This window comes from Magallana gigas, chromosome 5, assembly GCF_963853765.1.
Source record: "Magallana gigas chromosome 5, xbMagGiga1.1, whole genome shotgun sequence".
In the NCBI taxonomy this organism is placed as follows: domain Eukaryota; kingdom Metazoa; phylum Mollusca; class Bivalvia; order Ostreida; family Ostreidae; genus Magallana; species Magallana gigas.
The window spans coordinates 38830377-38849117 of NC_088857.1; the positions used below are offsets into that span (position 1 = coordinate 38830377).

Genomic DNA, 18741 nt, shown 5'->3' on the forward strand with positions numbered 1-18741 from the left:
ATCTTCCCAACACAGATTGCGTGTTGCTACAAGTGCGCCCTATATCTAGTATTCTAATGCTGTATAACAGCGGTGTAAACATCACTTTTTTGGATAAATATCTAAATGTACATTTGTAATTTGTAACATTTTGTTGGTTTTGGTTATCAATTATTTTGTTTTATCATCCGTTTGTCTACCCATATCTCTTCGTTTCATTTTTTTTCTTTGCAGCATGCACTTCTATTAAAATTATCTTAAATGTGTTTGGCAACGATTTGCTTCAATTTTTTACTTTTCTAATTTTGATATCTACAACAATTACCCTAGGTATTTCAAACAGTCAGTCTTAATGCCAGTGCAGTTGTCAAACTTGTAAACGACAAATAGAGCTGGCAATTACGTATTTGTTATGTAAACAAGGCTTGTGCCATGTTTTTCTATTGTCATCTAGGTAAGTGGATAGAAAAATCGTTATTCTAAAACAAAATAAGGGGTTAAAAATTAGAAGCTCATACATTTTGTTAATACTTAAAGGGGCATGGTCACGATTTTGGTCAACAATTATTTTAATGTTTATTATGCTTCAGTAAGGAATTTTTAATAGGCAACCAAAATTTGAGTGTCATTTTATAAGCAACTTACAGAGCTTACAATTCCTCGCTATGTAAACAAAGCTTTTGTTTAAATTTTGAATGTTGAAGTGAAAATTCCAGTTTTAGACCTAAAATGAGTGTGTTAATCATTAGGAACTGTTTATTTATGCTTAAAATGAATAACAATATAGACAAATCATCTTGAAAAAGATTTTTTACTGGTATATTGAACCTATGTAAACAAAAAAGGGCACGAGCCTTGTTTACATGACGAAGAATTGTGAGCCCTGTATCTTGCTTAAAACTCATCGACGGGCACCCAAATTTCATTTGATCATTAGAAATGCATTCATAAAGCATTGTACATAATAAAAACAGAAAAATAAAATTTGACCAAAATCGTGACCATGCCCCTTTAATTCACGATAGAAAAAAAAATAACGCAAAGCAAAGCTTTAATCAGCATAAACAGTCGATAGATGTAAAGAAAAGCATGACACTAGTTTAGTTTACATACCTAAGAAATGTGAGCTCTGTAATTCGCTTATAACTTTAAAACTGTATTGAAATTTTGGCTGACTATAACAAATACCTTAATCAAGCATTGTAAACATTTAGAATTGAAAAGTACAATTTGAAGGAAAAATCACTATTGTGCCACTTTAACCTCCTGCCACCTCTCGAAGTCTTCGGGGTTACTACCTTTTCCGTTACATTAAGAGCTCAATAAAAAACAGAAAATCTTTGATAATAAAAATGTCTGTTGGCATGGCATTTGCTCTGTTGGCAAGTTCAAAGCATTATTGCATCATCTTAAATGTGTCATCAGTTCACACCACCACAGTCACTGGAATAATTTGTTATCACTTTAATCTTTTTTATATATGATATAATTTTGAAGGGGGCAAATTTTGTGTGGGTTGGGGTTATGACAGAAACGACGCACTAACCATTTTTATCGTGCATGTACATGTGCGCCTCATATTTTAAAACAGTTAAAGCATGGTTGTTTGGTATATAGAGTTAGAGTGCAATGGGTTCACAAGCATATCATTATGTGATTATAATTTCTGGCCTTCAGTTATCAATGTTCTTTCAAAACGTCTGTTTAATGTCAGATTATCTATCCAATATTGTTTACATAAATTGAACAATAATCTAGAAAATCAATAATCTAAAAACAATAGTATAGATTTCAATTACCTGACAAATACTAACGCGTAACATAGGACAAGACTATCAGATTTGCTTTTTATTAACCATTTATTGAGTGAAAAAAGAAATATCTGAAAGACGATCATGTCATCACAATTATATATAGTCAATCTTGTATTTTTTTTCTATTTAAAAACATCATTTTGATCGAGGCACCTTTTCATGAATACAGAATACAACTATAAGATTTACTTATTCCAATGTTCACAAGTATCGGTTACCAAATTAATGGCCATTTAAAAGGTGAAAATATAATATTAAATTCATCTTTTTGTCCTAGAGTTATATAACGCAATGGAAAACAAATTGAATATCATAATTAGTATTGTATACAAAGCAATTAGTGTTTCGACAGAAAGGAACAAAAACATATATGACTAAAATCACAAAATATGTTTTACAAAATATAAGTGCAGAATTTTGACATTATATTCCAATGATCAACTTCTCAATTGTACCAGGAATTTACCTAAATTATTAAATTTTTATTTATTATTTCCACTAAGTGCCTCACTATCTATAACCCATAGGTTTATTGCATGATATTAACAATTATTATATCTCATAATTCGTCGTAAAATTGTCATTTCAAAAAAAGATGAACTCGTCCCCTATATTATTTTGAGAACCCAAAACAAAGACCACAGACTTTTCAATACAGTATTAATTGTGCTTTTTTTTAGGCTTCAACGTGTGAAGAAGTTCTAAATTTTTAATATATATTCCCTATTATTATTAATAAGTGTATTGAGATAAGATTGAATACATAAATGTCTATTAAATGTTGATATATAACACTTTATGGAACTTGAAAAGGAAGACATTAGACATCTCTTGTAATTTTCAAATTGATTAGTACTCAGAATATCAAATCATTTTAAGTTAATTTGTTTATACTTACTATTTTTTTTACGAAAAATAAAGTGTGACTTTTCATTACTTGGTGCTTTAAGAAAACCCATTATTTTCACAAGTTAAGAGCATATAATTTATGTACATATGTGTCAAATATAAAATAGTGGAAATCCATTCTTCTATATTTGATTCATATGTACATATTCTTCTTTCTTACACTTGTGAAAATAAAAAGTGTTCATAAAGTACCAACTAATAAAAATACGCACTTTATTTTTTTGTAAAAAAAAATGTTTATTTTTTTTTCTTTAAAGTGAGCATTGGATATTTCAAAAGGTACTTTATGACATTGTTCTGCAACGTGTTTTTGTTTTTAAAAAAAATAGAATTCATTAAATTTAAATAACATACCAAGCTGCTTTAATGCATTTGCATTGTACATATGTTGCTTATTCAGTAACCCTTATATATACTGTAATTATCCTGCATTGTTAATGAATGGGTTATCTTTCATGATGCAAACTGAATACAACTGTACGTTTCCAGCTGTGAACAGATTTTGCACACTACAGAATCGCTTCCAGTTCTACTTTGGAATATTGGCTAGGAATTGGTCCGTTGTACGAAGTAGATGAGCGTTTTGCATTTACATAATATCTAGATCTTTTAAGGTTAACGAGGAGAAAATTCCATACATTTATTTCAATGTCACTGACATTATTTAAAAAAAAGGTGGTAAACGGCTGTTTTCTCTTTTATAGCAAAATCTCATTTCGGGGCAATATTTCATTTATCAGAGTATCGATACTTCTTCCTTTTTCCCCATAAAGTTTCAAATTACAGTCAGTCATTACTATGATGCACCTTAAAAACGAAACATAACAGTCAATAAAATCTAAGAATGTTCAATTCCTTTATCAAATTAAAGCGAACGTTTTAAGAACGTTCTAACAACGCATCGCCAGAGAGAGAGAGAGAGAGAGAGAGTGAGAGAGAGAGAGAGAGAGAGAGAGATGCTGCTACATGTACAATGGTGTTATACTTCTCTTTGAAAGTTCAAAAATTAGTTAATTAATGATAAGCATCCCTTTATATTCTTTTCAAATTTTGATTATTACTAAGTATATACACTTCAAAGGATCTACTGTAAAAATAGATAAAATATTAACGCCAACATTATCAGTGAATATATTAACCTTAGCGTAGGCAAAATTTTATTACAACCTTCTAAAAGCTATAAATTATTGATAATCATTTATTGTATTTGTATGTATAGCTGTCTTTACACAATGGAAGGATAATATTAAAGTCTGAGTCGTATGGTGTGAAAGCGTTTAGACTTATAATAAATAGATACATTTTCTGGAATATAAAGAATTATGGAATGAAATTTTTATATACTGTAGACTTTTATAAATGCTAATATATAAGGATGTACAAAATACCTTCAATGCTAGGCACACTTATGGTTAAGAAATATGTTTTAAAATCGAGAGGTTACTGACTTTAACATTTTGTAAATGAACAATACAATATATAAATTGAAAAAAGCTATTCATTTAAAATATTTGTTTATAAAAAAGTCACATGATTTAACCGGTATACAAAACAAAATTAACATATACAAGTCACAATATAAGCAATGAATATATATATTTACAAGAAATTGTTAATAAAATATACGGCGTCTAATGACATATATGACTGTCATATCTTACAAGGAACATTTCACTAATTTCACGTAGCTGACTTCAGAGATTTCTCTTGTTCCGTCTTCCAAAACGAACGATATAGAGAAAAAACCTCTTCCCGAAATTTTACATCAAAGAAAAAATAAAATATGGGATTGGCCATATTATTGATATTGTACAACCGGAAAGCAATCAAATAGAAAGTAAGTTGCGATGACGTCATATTGTTTTCGTAATCAGGATTTGTGATATAAACAATAACTATGATGACATATGGAAAGAAACTTGCAATAAACAGCAATGTGATCGCCACGAGAACTTTCGTAATCTTCTTTTCCTTTCTCTCTACAGGAAACATTTTCTTCAGATTTTTCAGGTCGAATTCTCTCGGGTTTTTTACACCACATGTATCAGGAACAATTTCCGGTTGAGTGACTTTTCTATTAACGTTTTCTGCCAACTGGTTCGTTTCTTTTTGACCATCATTATCGTGTTGGTTTATCCCGTTTACATTTCTCGATCCAAGCTTTTGATCTCTGACGTTACTAACATCTGCTTGTTTCTTTTCGATATCAACTGTTTTTGTTTCACTTTTAAAAAAGTTTTTCTTTGGAATTCTCTTGAACAAACTTTTACTGATATCATCTTGTTGTCGTGTATTGGGATCGGGTAATTCTTCGCAGCTGTGAGATAGACGAGAAACATGTTTAGGCTGTGAGGAAAATTTATGTTTAAAGAGGTCAGAAGATGAACAGAAAGAACGATTTAGTTTCACTGAATCGCAATGATTTTTATCAAGTCTTGCTCTTATCCTACGCTCGTGTCTCTTTAGGCTATAACCAATAATAGCGTATATAACAGAGAGAGAAATCATGCAGACTATGATGAGGAGAGTTAGGAAGCCAGCGTACGCGTATCCAAAGAGAGGACGATCCTTCATGTGATCACCCCATGTGCATTCCTTCCCCGTTTGTACTTCATTAAGTTCAATTGTTTTCGTACCATATATATAGAGTACTGGGAGAGACACCACAACTGTCGAAATAATAACAATTACGACATATTTCTTGGCTCGTATTTCAGTCATCTGAATTCCATAAGGCTTGCAGATTTTTCGGTAGCGTTCTGAAGCTATAAGCACTAATGTGAAAGCACATGACAACGCTACACAAAAATTCACAAACCGGAATATCTTGCAGGACATGGTATCACTGTAACTATAAGGCAGGGACTCGTCCACAATTTCAAATGGCATTGACACACAACATCCAATCAAATCTATGACAGCCAGTGACAACACGAAACACCGGTAAGTTGTCTTTTTAAAACGCGCATAATACAGAAACAACACATGGCAATTTCCTATTATACCAAGAATGGCAATCACTCCAATAAAGACTCGAACCGGGATTCTGGTTATCAAAGCCTCTGAAGTAAGTTCATCAATAGTTTTGTTCGATTCGGAATTCATTGTACTTGAATGCTGCAGAAATTAGACTGAATCAAGGTGCACACCTCATGGTAGGTTGGAAACGCAATGAGTGCGGTTAATGTCGATTTTACAGCGAGCTATTATGTAGTTGGCAGTCGATATACACAGCGTGAGTCTGTAAAGCGAAATGTCTGTAGAGAAAGTTAACTCTTGGAACAGAGATATTTTCATTTTTTGAGGAAATAACATTTATTAACATACAAAGAATAGAAATTGTACAAATTTTTAATTATTTTAAAAAGATTTGCTCATTGTGTTATTATCGCCTTTTTTTTTTGGTGTCCCTGGAATTCCAACGATAGTAACTTAATAATTGTTAACAATTGTCATGAAAACTTCCACAGAGAAATGGGTTAATTATCGGTTAGCGAGGGCTCGTAGTACATCAGTTCTCAGAGGAAGACGGTGAGTGGTTTGTAACTCTTGTTAAAAAAAGGAAAAATTCTGTAGTTCAGATATTGTAAACATTTCCATTTTTTTTTTCAAATCATCTCAGTTAAGAGAACAAAATTGATCGAAAGTAAACTTAAAAGTATCAGACAGCGGCAGATTGAGACATTATAGATACTTCAAAGTGTAATAACTTTTTAAAATGCATATTATAGTCAAATATTGTACGATTTGTAAATACAAGTATTAAACAGGAGATACCTCGTTGAATATGATGTACATTTATCAGCATCGATATCGCAAATTGTCCCTTATATAACATTACGTCAGTAGATGTTTATAATACGTCCCTGGTCCCATACAACCGCTATCATGTAAGTAAAACTTTTATATCGTTGATACTGAACATTTGAAAAAGTTAGCAGTCGATATACACAGCGAGAGTCTGTAGAACGAATTGTCATTAGAGAAAGTTAACTTGTGAAGCAGGTTTTTAACAAATAAAAAGAGATACAAATTCAAAATACAAAGAAATACGTAAAATTCAATAAAAACCGAATAAAATCATTTTCTAATCAAATACTATAGTAATGAAAGCTCGATCACTAGATCAGATTTATTGTCATAAGATTAGAGAGTTCAGTTCTCTTCATTCTAAAGATCGAATACCAGGGCATGTATTATTCACCTTTATCCTGAACTATAACTGTGCTTCATCCTTCGTAATGAATTGTGCAATGGTGAACAAAAGTCCATTAGAGTAAATGATTCATGCATCTTGTGTCAATCTTTGAATGCAAACATCAGACATCAGCTTCTTGCATATCCGACGCTTCGGCGATAGAGATACAAAAGTATCCATTACAAAATGTTATAACGAATATAACAATTGCATCATTGTCCATTTTAAAACATCAGACCCCAAAAATCGTGTATATATTTTTTACTTTTCGTCCGCGTTAAATTAAAAAAAAAAACACCTTGTGAAACTATCCTTAGTAATGGATTGCGCAATGGTGAACAAAAGTCCATTAGAGTAAATGATTCATGCATCTTGTGTCAGTCTTTGAATGCAAACATCAGACATCAGCTTCTTGCATATCCGACGCTTCGGCGATAGAGATACAAAAGTATCCATTACAAAATGTTATAACGAATATAACAATTGCATCATTGTCCATTTTAAAACATCAGACCCCAAAAATCGTGTATATATTTTTTACTTTTCGTCCGCGTTAAATTAAAAAAAAAAACCTTGTGAAACTATCGAAGTCATTAACATGTTTTCTGATATTCTATTATGTAATTATATGTCATTTTTTGAAATTCATTTCTTGAAGACCGCGCCAATCCTCTCCACAATACCATCATTGTGTTATGGTTAGTGCAAAACAAGGGACAAGGATCTATGCAAACAAGCATGCTTGTATAACTCAATTTAATCTACATGTTAAAAAAGCAGATTTCAAAAGAAATCTTCTTATGTCATGAGTCTATTAAGCACCCACTTGCTAGCACGTACAAGAATGTTCTTGTAGTGTGTATCGAACGTTGTTTTTTATTCATCCCCTTTTTGTTTCGTTTTCTAATACCGATGTATTTACATTTTAAGCTTGGTGATTAAGATCCAATTAGTAGCACATGCATTAATTTCTCTGACAGCGTGTATCCTTCAATCTTTTGATGGGGCTTTTTTTTTTAGTTTGAGTATCGCCTCCAGAAAATACAACTTGGCTGATTGATGAAAGCAGCTGAATCATCGAAACATACCAGAGGCCATCTGAAGTGTCAAAATAACTAAATATCGATCTGTTGAGGGTTTTTTTGCCCTTAAGAAAACATTTATCTCTCTTTTTTAAAATGATTGAACATTACGCGTCAAATTATGGTTATTCGATAGGGATCGAATTTCTGAATGAAAAAGAGGATAATTTTTTTTTTCAAAGTGCGATTTTCTTTTTTACACAAGAGCATGTCAAGGCGAGGTATGCCGAGATATATTTGAATTTTCCTGTACATCTAGGAAAATGTAAACAATTCATTTTCTATTTCTATTTCGAGTGAAGGGTAATAAATTTGCCCTTATCCTACTATGTTAACAGTCGATGCAATCAGAGCTGAATGAAGCTCTCAGCATGCTCTCCACTGAAACATTATTTGATGAATTATCTATGTGGGAGGTCAAGTAAAGGAAACGTGGAGAAATTAAAAGTTTTGTGTATCTATTTATCTAGCTTTCATTTTCTAAGTTTCTTTGGCAAAATATCAATGTTAAACTAATTAAAAGAACAAAAAAAACCCTTCAACACTGCGTCATCGAGTACTAGACTAGTATCAGTTGCAGTACGAAAAATGTATTAAAACATTTTCAAAATATCTAAACCATAGCGACATTAACGATACAAAAGAAAGAATTTTAAAATTGTGTCTTATATCCGGCATTACAGTATGATAAAGTGTATTGTTGACACCGTTTTTCTGTACTTCCATTCAGGAACCTTACCTTTGCTGATCATTTCGATGGTGGTGCACTGGTGGTTTTTCTCCAACTTTCTTAATGCCGGATATTTGGGATATATCGCCAAGAGAGGCGTAAATGTTGACAACAGATACCACTTCAACCACATCACCGATTTGTTCACTTTATAACATTACAGAATGAAATAATTTTCTGAAACAATTTTGTTAATGTCTTGACAAAATATTTAGAGAATACGTCATTTGTTACCTTTTTCATTACCTTTTTCGTCAGAGCATAATTAACATACACATCCTTCAGCAACACTGAACTCGTTCACTGGAAGAGATAGTCTCTGTAAACGGATCATCATCACCTGAGGAAATACATAACTATAATTGTTGTCTGAGATACATTTTATATGATTAATGAAAAATGTAAAATGTAGCATTTCAGTGAAGAAAAATATATATTCTGAACTATATAGGGTTCCTGTCGAGAACCAAAGAAAATAACAGACTGCAAGAAATGACGTCAAACTAAAATTCCCATTCGTACTATTTCTTCTACCGAATGTACTGATGTACATCAACAATACCGCTAAAATACATGTAGTTACATTTATTTTATACCTATTTTTGATTTATTAAATTTTGTAAAGGTAAATAAAAATAATAGATTACTTTTTTTTATGATACATTCATTTAAAAAGCATTTGTAACTGGCAATGTCACACCTTTTTCGTGATCAACAGAACACTACAAAAGATATAAAGCTGAACTTTATATAAAAATTTATATGTGTGTCTATCTTTTTTATGAATGTTATTTTTTCTCTGATGCTGATGGATTTGCGTACCTTGTTGTCATAATTATGTTAAAGACATTTCAATGGTTAAATCATACTTTGGTTGTAAAATATCAAGGTTATCACATTCTTAAACTGTACGACTCACTGTCACTATGGCCTTTGACCTTTATTGTTTCATTCTCTTGAGGGTTCTAGTTGCTGTTAGATTTTATTATAGCCGTTTGATCCAATCTAATGAATTAACTTTTTAGACTTGGAAAAACAGTCCGACTTTTTTCCCCCATACTTTTGGCATTCGTGAAGATATTAAAGTTCTGATTATTGTATAATTTATATCGCCATTGATAGCAGAACTTAAAAAGGGTAAATGCATTATGGATGGTCCACAATATATACAAAGAATTGAAAAGAATAACTCGGGCACATGGATAAGATTGCTGGTGTGTTGGTGTTGTTCTGCCTGAGAACAATTTAAAGCAACTGCAAATAGAATATTGGGTTAAACAAGTTGGGAATCAATGCTCTTGAAACCGGGAATTCATTGTAGTTCACATTAAATATTAATGTTTTACAAGCTTTAAAATATTTCATTACATTGATTGCTCTTTGTCCTAATTTGCAGATTGACTTTACTTTTTGCGTTAGTTATACATTAATCATGACTGAATAAAATTTATTTGCTTATCAATCAAAACCAGACAATACAGTTTTAACTGAATCAAGTCTCAAATATCAATTTCAAAATATCTTTTCTGGTATTATAATAACGAAGGCAATATCTCTCTAGTTTGAGCTTTCAGCATTTTTCCGTTTAGGGGAATTTTATTCATTAACCCTACTTTCCAATCTTTTGGGATTTCCTGTGCTGAAAATATTATTTAGGATCCACACAGTAGGTTAAACAAATCAATAGATTTTTCATTGTCAGCGTGAGGATTAAGCTATGGTACTGTAAATACCCGCAAGTTGTTTGTTTTTAAGTTCGACTGACCGCTGAATACAACTGCTTTCCTATTTGGTTCACAATCATATTCCATTACGTCTCTAACTTCTTCGTGTTTGTCAGCAGTTTGTGTCGATATCAGCTTGGTCAGTGGTTCTTGAAAGTGATCTGCGAGAAATGTATAATTAAATGTTTTTTTTAAAGATGTTTTAGCGTCACATTTTGTTAAAAATTTCATTTCATTAATTCATTCATTCACTAGAACTAGACTAACGAATACTTCTCTCTAATTTATTCATCCATTGCCCAAAATTACATAAAACAAACATTTTTAAAAAATCAGTCTTGTATTATATATGTAGAGGGTCTGATTTTTTTAAAATTTGTTTTAGGTAATTTTGGGTTATGAATGTATAAATTAGATTAGAAATATGTCATAAAAGAATAATTTAATAATGAAATAATAATAAAGTCCCGGGGGTATCTAATCTTGGGGGGGGGGGGGGTGGATGGGGGGGGGGGGGTCGATCCTGTCCTCAAGCGCCTGTGACAGCTTTGGGACCTTTTAATTTCTGAGTTGAAGAAAAATTCCTAAATATTTTGTTGGAATGCAGTGGCGTAGCTACATTGAAGCAATTTTAGCATGTGCGTACAATTTTTTTTCTGAATCTATTTAAAAAAAAAAACCAGAGATATATTTTCAGTGCAAATCACGACAAAATTTTGCATTTGTGCCAGAACTTTCCTGAAGCATCCCGAACTTCTTGTTCTTATACATGTAGTCGCACGGAGCATCTGTCGATATTAATGTGGATTTTAGTACATTAATTATAATTGAAATACTTTCACTGGTTTGGAATTTTCCTTCACAATATCTAACCAAAAAACACGTTTTAGAAAATATTGGAAAGGTAAAAAAATAAAATACCTAGTGGGATTCAAACACATGATTTACAGGTCCGTAATAAGCCCTCCAACCCACTGTGCTACGCTGTAAAATGAAAATAATGGGGGGAAACCATTTTAAAAATTATATATATTTTTTTTTATTTCGATAAATGATATGACACAAATTGATGGTGTCCCATACCACCTTACATGTAAATAATGAATTTTCCAATTATCAAATTAAATCTATTCAGTTAACAAATTTTTCAAAAGAGCAGTCCTCATGCAATTCACCTCACTTTAAATCTGCCAGTACCAGAATAACATGCTTCCAGATTTACTTTTTGCGTACTGCGTCATCAAAAAGTGGTGTACAGAGCCACCTTAATTGTTGTCATAATCAGAAGTAAAACATCTATTTTGACTCATCGTGTCAATTGAATGATGGCAAAGGGTTTTAAATATCGAGATTACATGAATTTCCAGAGGTTCCCAACAGTTAAACTGGAGATCTTGTGATAATTCTCGTAAGAGATTGATGAAAAGTTATCGTGACGTGGACGTGAAGTTTATTTGCACACAACAAATTTCTAAAATGCGTCAATACCGATATCTTTTTTGATGGGTTAGAAACTGCCTTTGGTTATAAAGCATTAATACAATGTAACTAATATAAATGCTATGTGAAGCATCAAATTCTTAGTTTAGTGTAGTATTTTAACATGAATTGATTCTAAGTATCATTTTGAATACTTGGTTTAAAATCATGAAAGGTGAACTTTGTAAGACATGGAATGTTCACTTTGTTATAAAGCATCCTTTTGTTGTTTTTTTATCATTATGAAATTTTGGTAGATTAATTAGAATGAAAAGTTTCTGCAAACACAACGGAATTTGATAATAAATCATTTAAGAATATCTTATTTCCTGTATTTGATGACAATGCCCATTATTGATTAGTAGTTAGAGCCATCTAAAGGTAAAATCATTTTCCATCAAGTATTAGCTGTGACACAATAGAAGCTCTCATTTCTGACTCAGTTCATTCATTAATATTTCACAATATCAAGCGACTTTCTCGGGCAGAGTTTGGAAAAACACATCGAATGTATTAACAATACCGGATGTTAGAATTTTACACAACATAATAATAACATTATAAGTCATTTGATCATTTTCCAACCCAGATCTTGTCAGAAATCGTTGCATGGAGAAATTGAAGAACGTTCAGATTACTAATTTTAATCATGTTTTTTTTGTCTTCGGGAACAAATAATAAAGAACTCCACTATTCGACAACCGGACCCCTGTGGTGCCTTCACTTGTAGAGTGTATTTACATGTGCATTTACTGTGTCATTTTAAATCAGAATGCATTGCATATGTTCGAAAAGAGGATTTGCAATTTTAAAGCAAGTGTCAAGATTGGATTATCATTTGAAGGAAAGAATTGAAATTGTTTAATGAACAGTTGAACACCTTTTACAATACTGGAAAATTCCCTATGCATTAACACAACATCAAATGTATAAATTGCCACAACTATAAGCAATTCAGACTAGCAATTTTTTTACGGGCCGCCGGAAGGCGGTCCGTTATTTGATACACATTTAAATATTGTTACTGCGTTTCTGCGGGATAGTTCTTTTTTATTAGAATTAATACTATGCTTATTTTTATGAATTAAAAGTCAATTTGCATGTAGAAATATGTTTTATGCCTTTTAGAAAATATCACATATTTTTTCTTTTACTCGTAAATGAAAGGTAGGTCAAACTTAGTAAATTGTCGTATTTGGCGCGTTTTTATCGAGACTATAATCTATTCGGAAAATATCGGAGTTCTTCATTCTTTTCAAAATCGGTATGCGGGACATACTAAAGACCTAAAATATTAAAGACCTGAATGTCATTAAATTTTATATGAATGATATTTTTGAATTTCTATGTGCCGTGTCAAATAAAAAGAGTTTGTGTGTGTATTTATTATATTTCCATGTAAAATGTGGTAGAAAATTTCATGAAATGACATTATATCAACTATTTACGCAAGAATATGACAGAAATGAAAATTTGAATTGACTGAAAAATTTGAACTAATAAATTTTTATTTTATTATGAGGTCCCTTGAAATCATGCTAATACATTAAGTTTTCATTCAATACAATGCAACCAAAATAACCCAAAATGGTTTGAAATACATAATCTCCAAGAGAAAAATGATGAGTTGCACTTTGTATTAGAGTAATGTACAAATCAATGTGTTCTCCATTACTTTATACTATGGCAATGATCATACAATTTCCGTTAGAAATGCTTACAGTAACGAAATCGATTCTTTAAGATAATAGTAAAACTTCAAAACAAGTTGCTGAAAGTATGTTAAAATTTACCATAAAAATTAGAACAACCAACTCTTATTTTCTTCTTTGTGGTGTGTTTTTATGTAAACGACCAATGATTCATACAACAATTATATTTTTTGCGGCCCATTTGACGCTTGCGTCAATATGATTTCTTGTTTTATTTATTATACATGACTAGTACATCAGTGTCTAATCACCCACCGATACAATGTAAAACATTATATATTTGTATCATTAAAAATATACATATACAATGAAAGTTTATATAACTTTTATCGTAAAAATTATATAGATTTTTTTTCATATAAACCTTGTCTCAAGCAAAAGGTACTTTTCGCAGCTAGTGGTATATTACTCAAAGGTCCATAACTCATTATAAACATTCAACATTGATTCCAAAATTGATAAACTTCTCACTTTTTTATCTAAGTGAATTTTCAGACTATAGTTCTGGTGGTCTTTGTTACCTTAAACTGTATATCATTCATGTTAAAATTTTATTTCTAAAATTTGAAAATAAATATTTCCAGCCAGTTTACAAAGACATGATTGCCGTATATAACGTGATGAAATAGCACTTTCTTTCATTAGATATAAATTTTCCTACGAAATATTTTATTTTTAGTGATTGCTAATGACAAAACCACAAAAATAATTTCAAGTTCTCTGCTGATGGTGACAGAGTTTGTGTTCTCGGGGATATATGATTATTGGGAGGAGGGGGGGGGGGAGCTTTTCACTGTACATGATAAAATGCGAGTGATGGCCCATTGACCATATATATTTAGAGAACAATAAGATCAAAGATCAAAAGAGAGAGAGAGAGAGAGAGAGAGAGAGAGAGAGAGAGAGAGAGAGAGAGAGAGAGAGAGAGAGAGAGAGAGAGAGAGGACCAAAGTAATATCCAGAAATGATATAATATTTTACTACAAACATAAAGGTTCTTTCATCTGCAAACTGATATAAGAACAAACTGGAATAAGAGATAGCAACTCTAGAATATCTTTAAGCTAAAAAAAATTTATGATTATTTTGATCTAAGTCTTATTTTTTCATAGTTAACTCAATTTGTAAAATTGAAATTGGGGTTACAAATGGGTCCGTCTACGTTCGTCAACGTTTTATAGCCTCGGAGCATGAATTGATATTATATGCAAGGACTTACGTCATATTGTAAAAGTAGCTACTTGCGTCGTAGCCGTATACTGGTTCATATTTACTCAAATAAGCTATGATGTTCACTCCCCTGTAATTAATTTCTTAATCATTTTATGCCTTCCCACTCCTACCTATTCTATCAAATGCAATTTACAATCATATCAATCTTCATGTATTGGCAGCATTAATTGATTTTGAAATATTCACCATTGAATTAATCACAATCCTTTTCAAACTTTTTTCTATAAACCCCTTTAAACCCCTTTTCGTAATTGCTGATGAGCATGTTTTTCAATTAAAACTCTATTGTGACTTTAATGGGAATGATCACAATATTTAGATAGGCACCCATTCAACTTTAGAATATTGCTAAATTAAAGGATGTTTATCAAGGAATCACAATAATGTGTGGAAAACTTTTTGAGTTCGAACTCATTTGATATACCGATACCACTCTGATAACAGTAAATTACACAGTTTCGACTTTAGATATTCAGTTTAAGTTTACCTGACCCGAATGAGATTTTTACATCGTTTGACGTCTGTCGTCGTTGATGTTCTCAGACTATTGATAAGAAATGATCTATAATATAAGTTTATCGTTAGAAATTAATGAAAGTAAGTTAGATAAGTATTAATTTGCAAATCATAAGGTATGGATTTTTTAAATTTACAAACGTTATAGTTTTTTCGGATGGAGAAGACATTGTTACTGTTTTTGCCTTGACAGCTATAGTTAATGCTAAATGTCTTGTCACATACAAAATATAAAAAAGAACATGAAAACATAGTTGTTGGGTTTTTTCCATTTTTATTCGTGCAATTTAAGAATTTCAAATCCGTTGAAATATAGAATCGTACGCAAACCATAAGGCTTAAATCTTAATAACAGACAGCATTTAAAGAAAAACAAAATAGAAATAAGTAAAGACTCGCGTTTCCGCGACCCGATTGCCCCCAACCTATAGGTATCATATACATATCTGGGAAAAGCATATAGTCAAGAGGGGATCCTTCCAAAGTTTATCTGTTTACGTCTTATCACGAGAAAATTTTAAATGAATGAATTAGATAGTTTGATAATTTTGTTATTCCTAGTATAACAATAAACGGAATTTAGACGGGTAATTATTAAAGAACAATCTGTTCAACTCTAGACCATATAATAACACTACAATTTTTATCCCATACTCTTATGTCCATGAAGAAAAAACTTTTTTGTGCTTTTGTTGATTTTAAACAGGCATTCGACACTGTCTGGAGAAATGGTCTTTGGAGTAAGTTAATCAAAAATGGAATAAATGGGAAATGTTTTAATTATATCAAAAACATGTACATGGAAGTTAAGTCAAAAATTAATATGAATGGCTTATCTTCCGAATTTTTCAGCTGTAATGTTGGAGTACGCCAAGGTGAAAATTTGTCGCCATTTTTATTTTCGTTATATATTAATGACTTAGAAAAGTTCATGATTGATAAAAATATAATTGGGTTACAGAGTGTTACCAAACCTTTAGAGGATGAACTGTTTATGTATTTTAAACTATGTATTCTTTTTTATGCTGACGACACTGTAATTCTTGCTGAAACGCCTGATGATTTACAAAATGCTCTGAACGAGTTTCATTTATACTGTGAGCAATGGAAGTTAACGGTTAATATAAATAAGACAAAAATATTGGTATTTTCTAAATGTCCAATGATAAAAAGGGAATTTTACTTTAGAAATGAAATAATTGAAAATGTGAAAGAGTTTAAATACCTTGGAATTGTTTTTTCACGTTCAGGGTCTTTCAGAAAAGCAAAAACACATCTCTGTGAACAGGCACAGAAGGCTATGTATGGGGTCATTAGGAAAATAAGGCAATTTAATTTACCTGTCGAGTGTCAGTTAGACCTTTTCGATAAAGTAATAATGCCGGTATTATTATACGGATGTGAAGTATGGGGCTTTGAAAATATAGAAACTATAGAACGTATTCATTTGAAATTTTTGAAACATATACTGAATTTAAAAAGCTGTACCCCATCATACATGGTTTATGGAGAAACCGGAAGGTTTCCGTTATCTGTTAATATATATACTAGAATGGTTTCATACTGGGCAAAATTGTTCACCGGGCCAGAAAATAAAATTGTTCATATACTTTACAAATACTTATTGAATCAATATAATAAAGACTTTTCTAAAAACCCATGGATTGATTGTATACATTCTATTTTTAATAAGTGTGGTTTTTCAAACATTTGGAATGAACAATGTACTGTAAATGTTAATTGGATTACAAATGCTGTCAAGCAATGGCTTAAAGACCAGTTTGTGCAGAAATGGTCGGCTGATATTGCAAATTCTTCAAAAGGTCATATATAAAGAACTTTCAAATTTATTTTTGGATATGAAAAATATTTGAGTATTCTGCCATCAAAACTTTGAAAAATTCTTGTTAAATTCCGTACGTCGAATCACCGACTTCCTGTAGAAACTGGTAGATGGTTAGGCATTCCTCTTAATGAAAGATGTTGCACATTATGTAATAAAAATCAAATAGCCGATGAAATGCACTTTATATTAGAATGTAATGCTCTTTCATGTATTAGACAAAAATACTTGGAACCTAGATTTTGTGTAAGACCGAACACTTTTAAATTTTGTGAATTATTGTCTACTTTAAAACTTAAAAAACTCAAAAAACTCTGTTTATTTATAAATGAAATTTTTGAATCAGTCTGTCCTCCTTGAACATTTGTACTTTTTTCTCATATTTTTTTTCTCTCTAATTTGTACTGTACATGTACCTCTGACTCTATACATACATTTGTAAATATTTATATATATATATATATGTGTACCTCATGTACCGTCATGTTGACGGTTTGAGTGAAAATAAATTGAATTGATCAAACGAATTTTAAACTCGAAGAAGATCGTGTGCCTATATTACTTAAAATTCAAAATTCACTGAAACGATTTGTCTGTTTATATTGTAAAGCCAGATAGGAATCTGGTGTATGAATGTTGTTGTTTTATAAAATGAATGTCACGAAATTGATTGTAAGCCCATCAAATCTAATATTGTTGCACTTAAGTGCACATACAAAATATCAGAATCTGCAGATGGGTGCATCACAAATAATATGTTGAACCTTTAGTCGATATCCAAGGATTCAAGAGAGTTCAATAGGCTTCATTTTTGAGAGAGAGAGAGAGAGAGAGAGAGAGAGAGAGAGAGAGAGAGAGAGATGATGGTTGTATAATCGCTTCGTTCGAAATGGTTCACTTATCGTGTGACTTCAGTATTGCATCAACGAAACATTAAACTCTTTTGTCTATTCTGAGAAATGGTTTCCAAGCCTCGTCAGTGTGTTTTACCATTGCGACTAGGGAGTAAAACTGCATGCGTCTTTTTCAAAGAAATTGTAAACAGTAATATGCAGTAAAACATGCTAATAACGAAATGCCAGGGACGGGCGATTCGACTTCTTTGTAAGCGTAATTTGTCATATCCGTCAAGTTCACCACAAGTAAAGAAGTCTCGGGGAATGAAAATCACTTTGCTGCATGTAAGCGTTTATTCCATGTAAGCGTGTTTTGCTATAACCGTGTTTTACTGTACCATATGTTTTGTTGCATTACGAGTATATAGAACGGTATTCTATACGAAAAGGCCCGAGTCATTTGTCTATTCTTATTAACGTTTTTTACAGGTAAATATTACGCGTATACTTATCATGAGAACGGATAAAGATTCCGTTACCAGTAGCTGTATAGTTAGTTAGCCTACCGATAAAGAGAATATGAATTTTTATTAGAAATACATGGGGAAGAAAGTGCAAGAGTGTAAGAGAAAGATACGAACGATTCAGTCCGTCTCGAAAGACTTCAAATTGTTTTTCTACAGAGA

At 31.5% G+C, this 18741-nt stretch overlaps 1 protein-coding gene across 1 annotated transcript; it reads right to left on the reverse strand.

The window, feature by feature from the left end:
• Positions 1–2977: 2977 nt before the first annotated feature.
• On the reverse strand, positions 2978–5954 carry LOC117680799 (alpha-2C adrenergic receptor). The gene has a single exon (XM_034443505.2). It carries the CDS (start codon positions 5805–5807, stop codon positions 4383–4385), a length of 1425 nt encoding a protein of 474 aa, XP_034299396.2. The 5' UTR covers positions 5808–5954; the 3' UTR covers positions 2978–4382.
• Between the last annotated feature and the right edge of the window lie 12787 nt (positions 5955–18741).

What these genes read in the sequence shown, in the direction of transcription:
- LOC117680799 (XM_034443505.2), bottom strand. Translation starts at nt 5,807, where the DNA reads ATGAATTCCGAATCGAACAAAACTATTGATGAACTTACTTCAGAGGCT.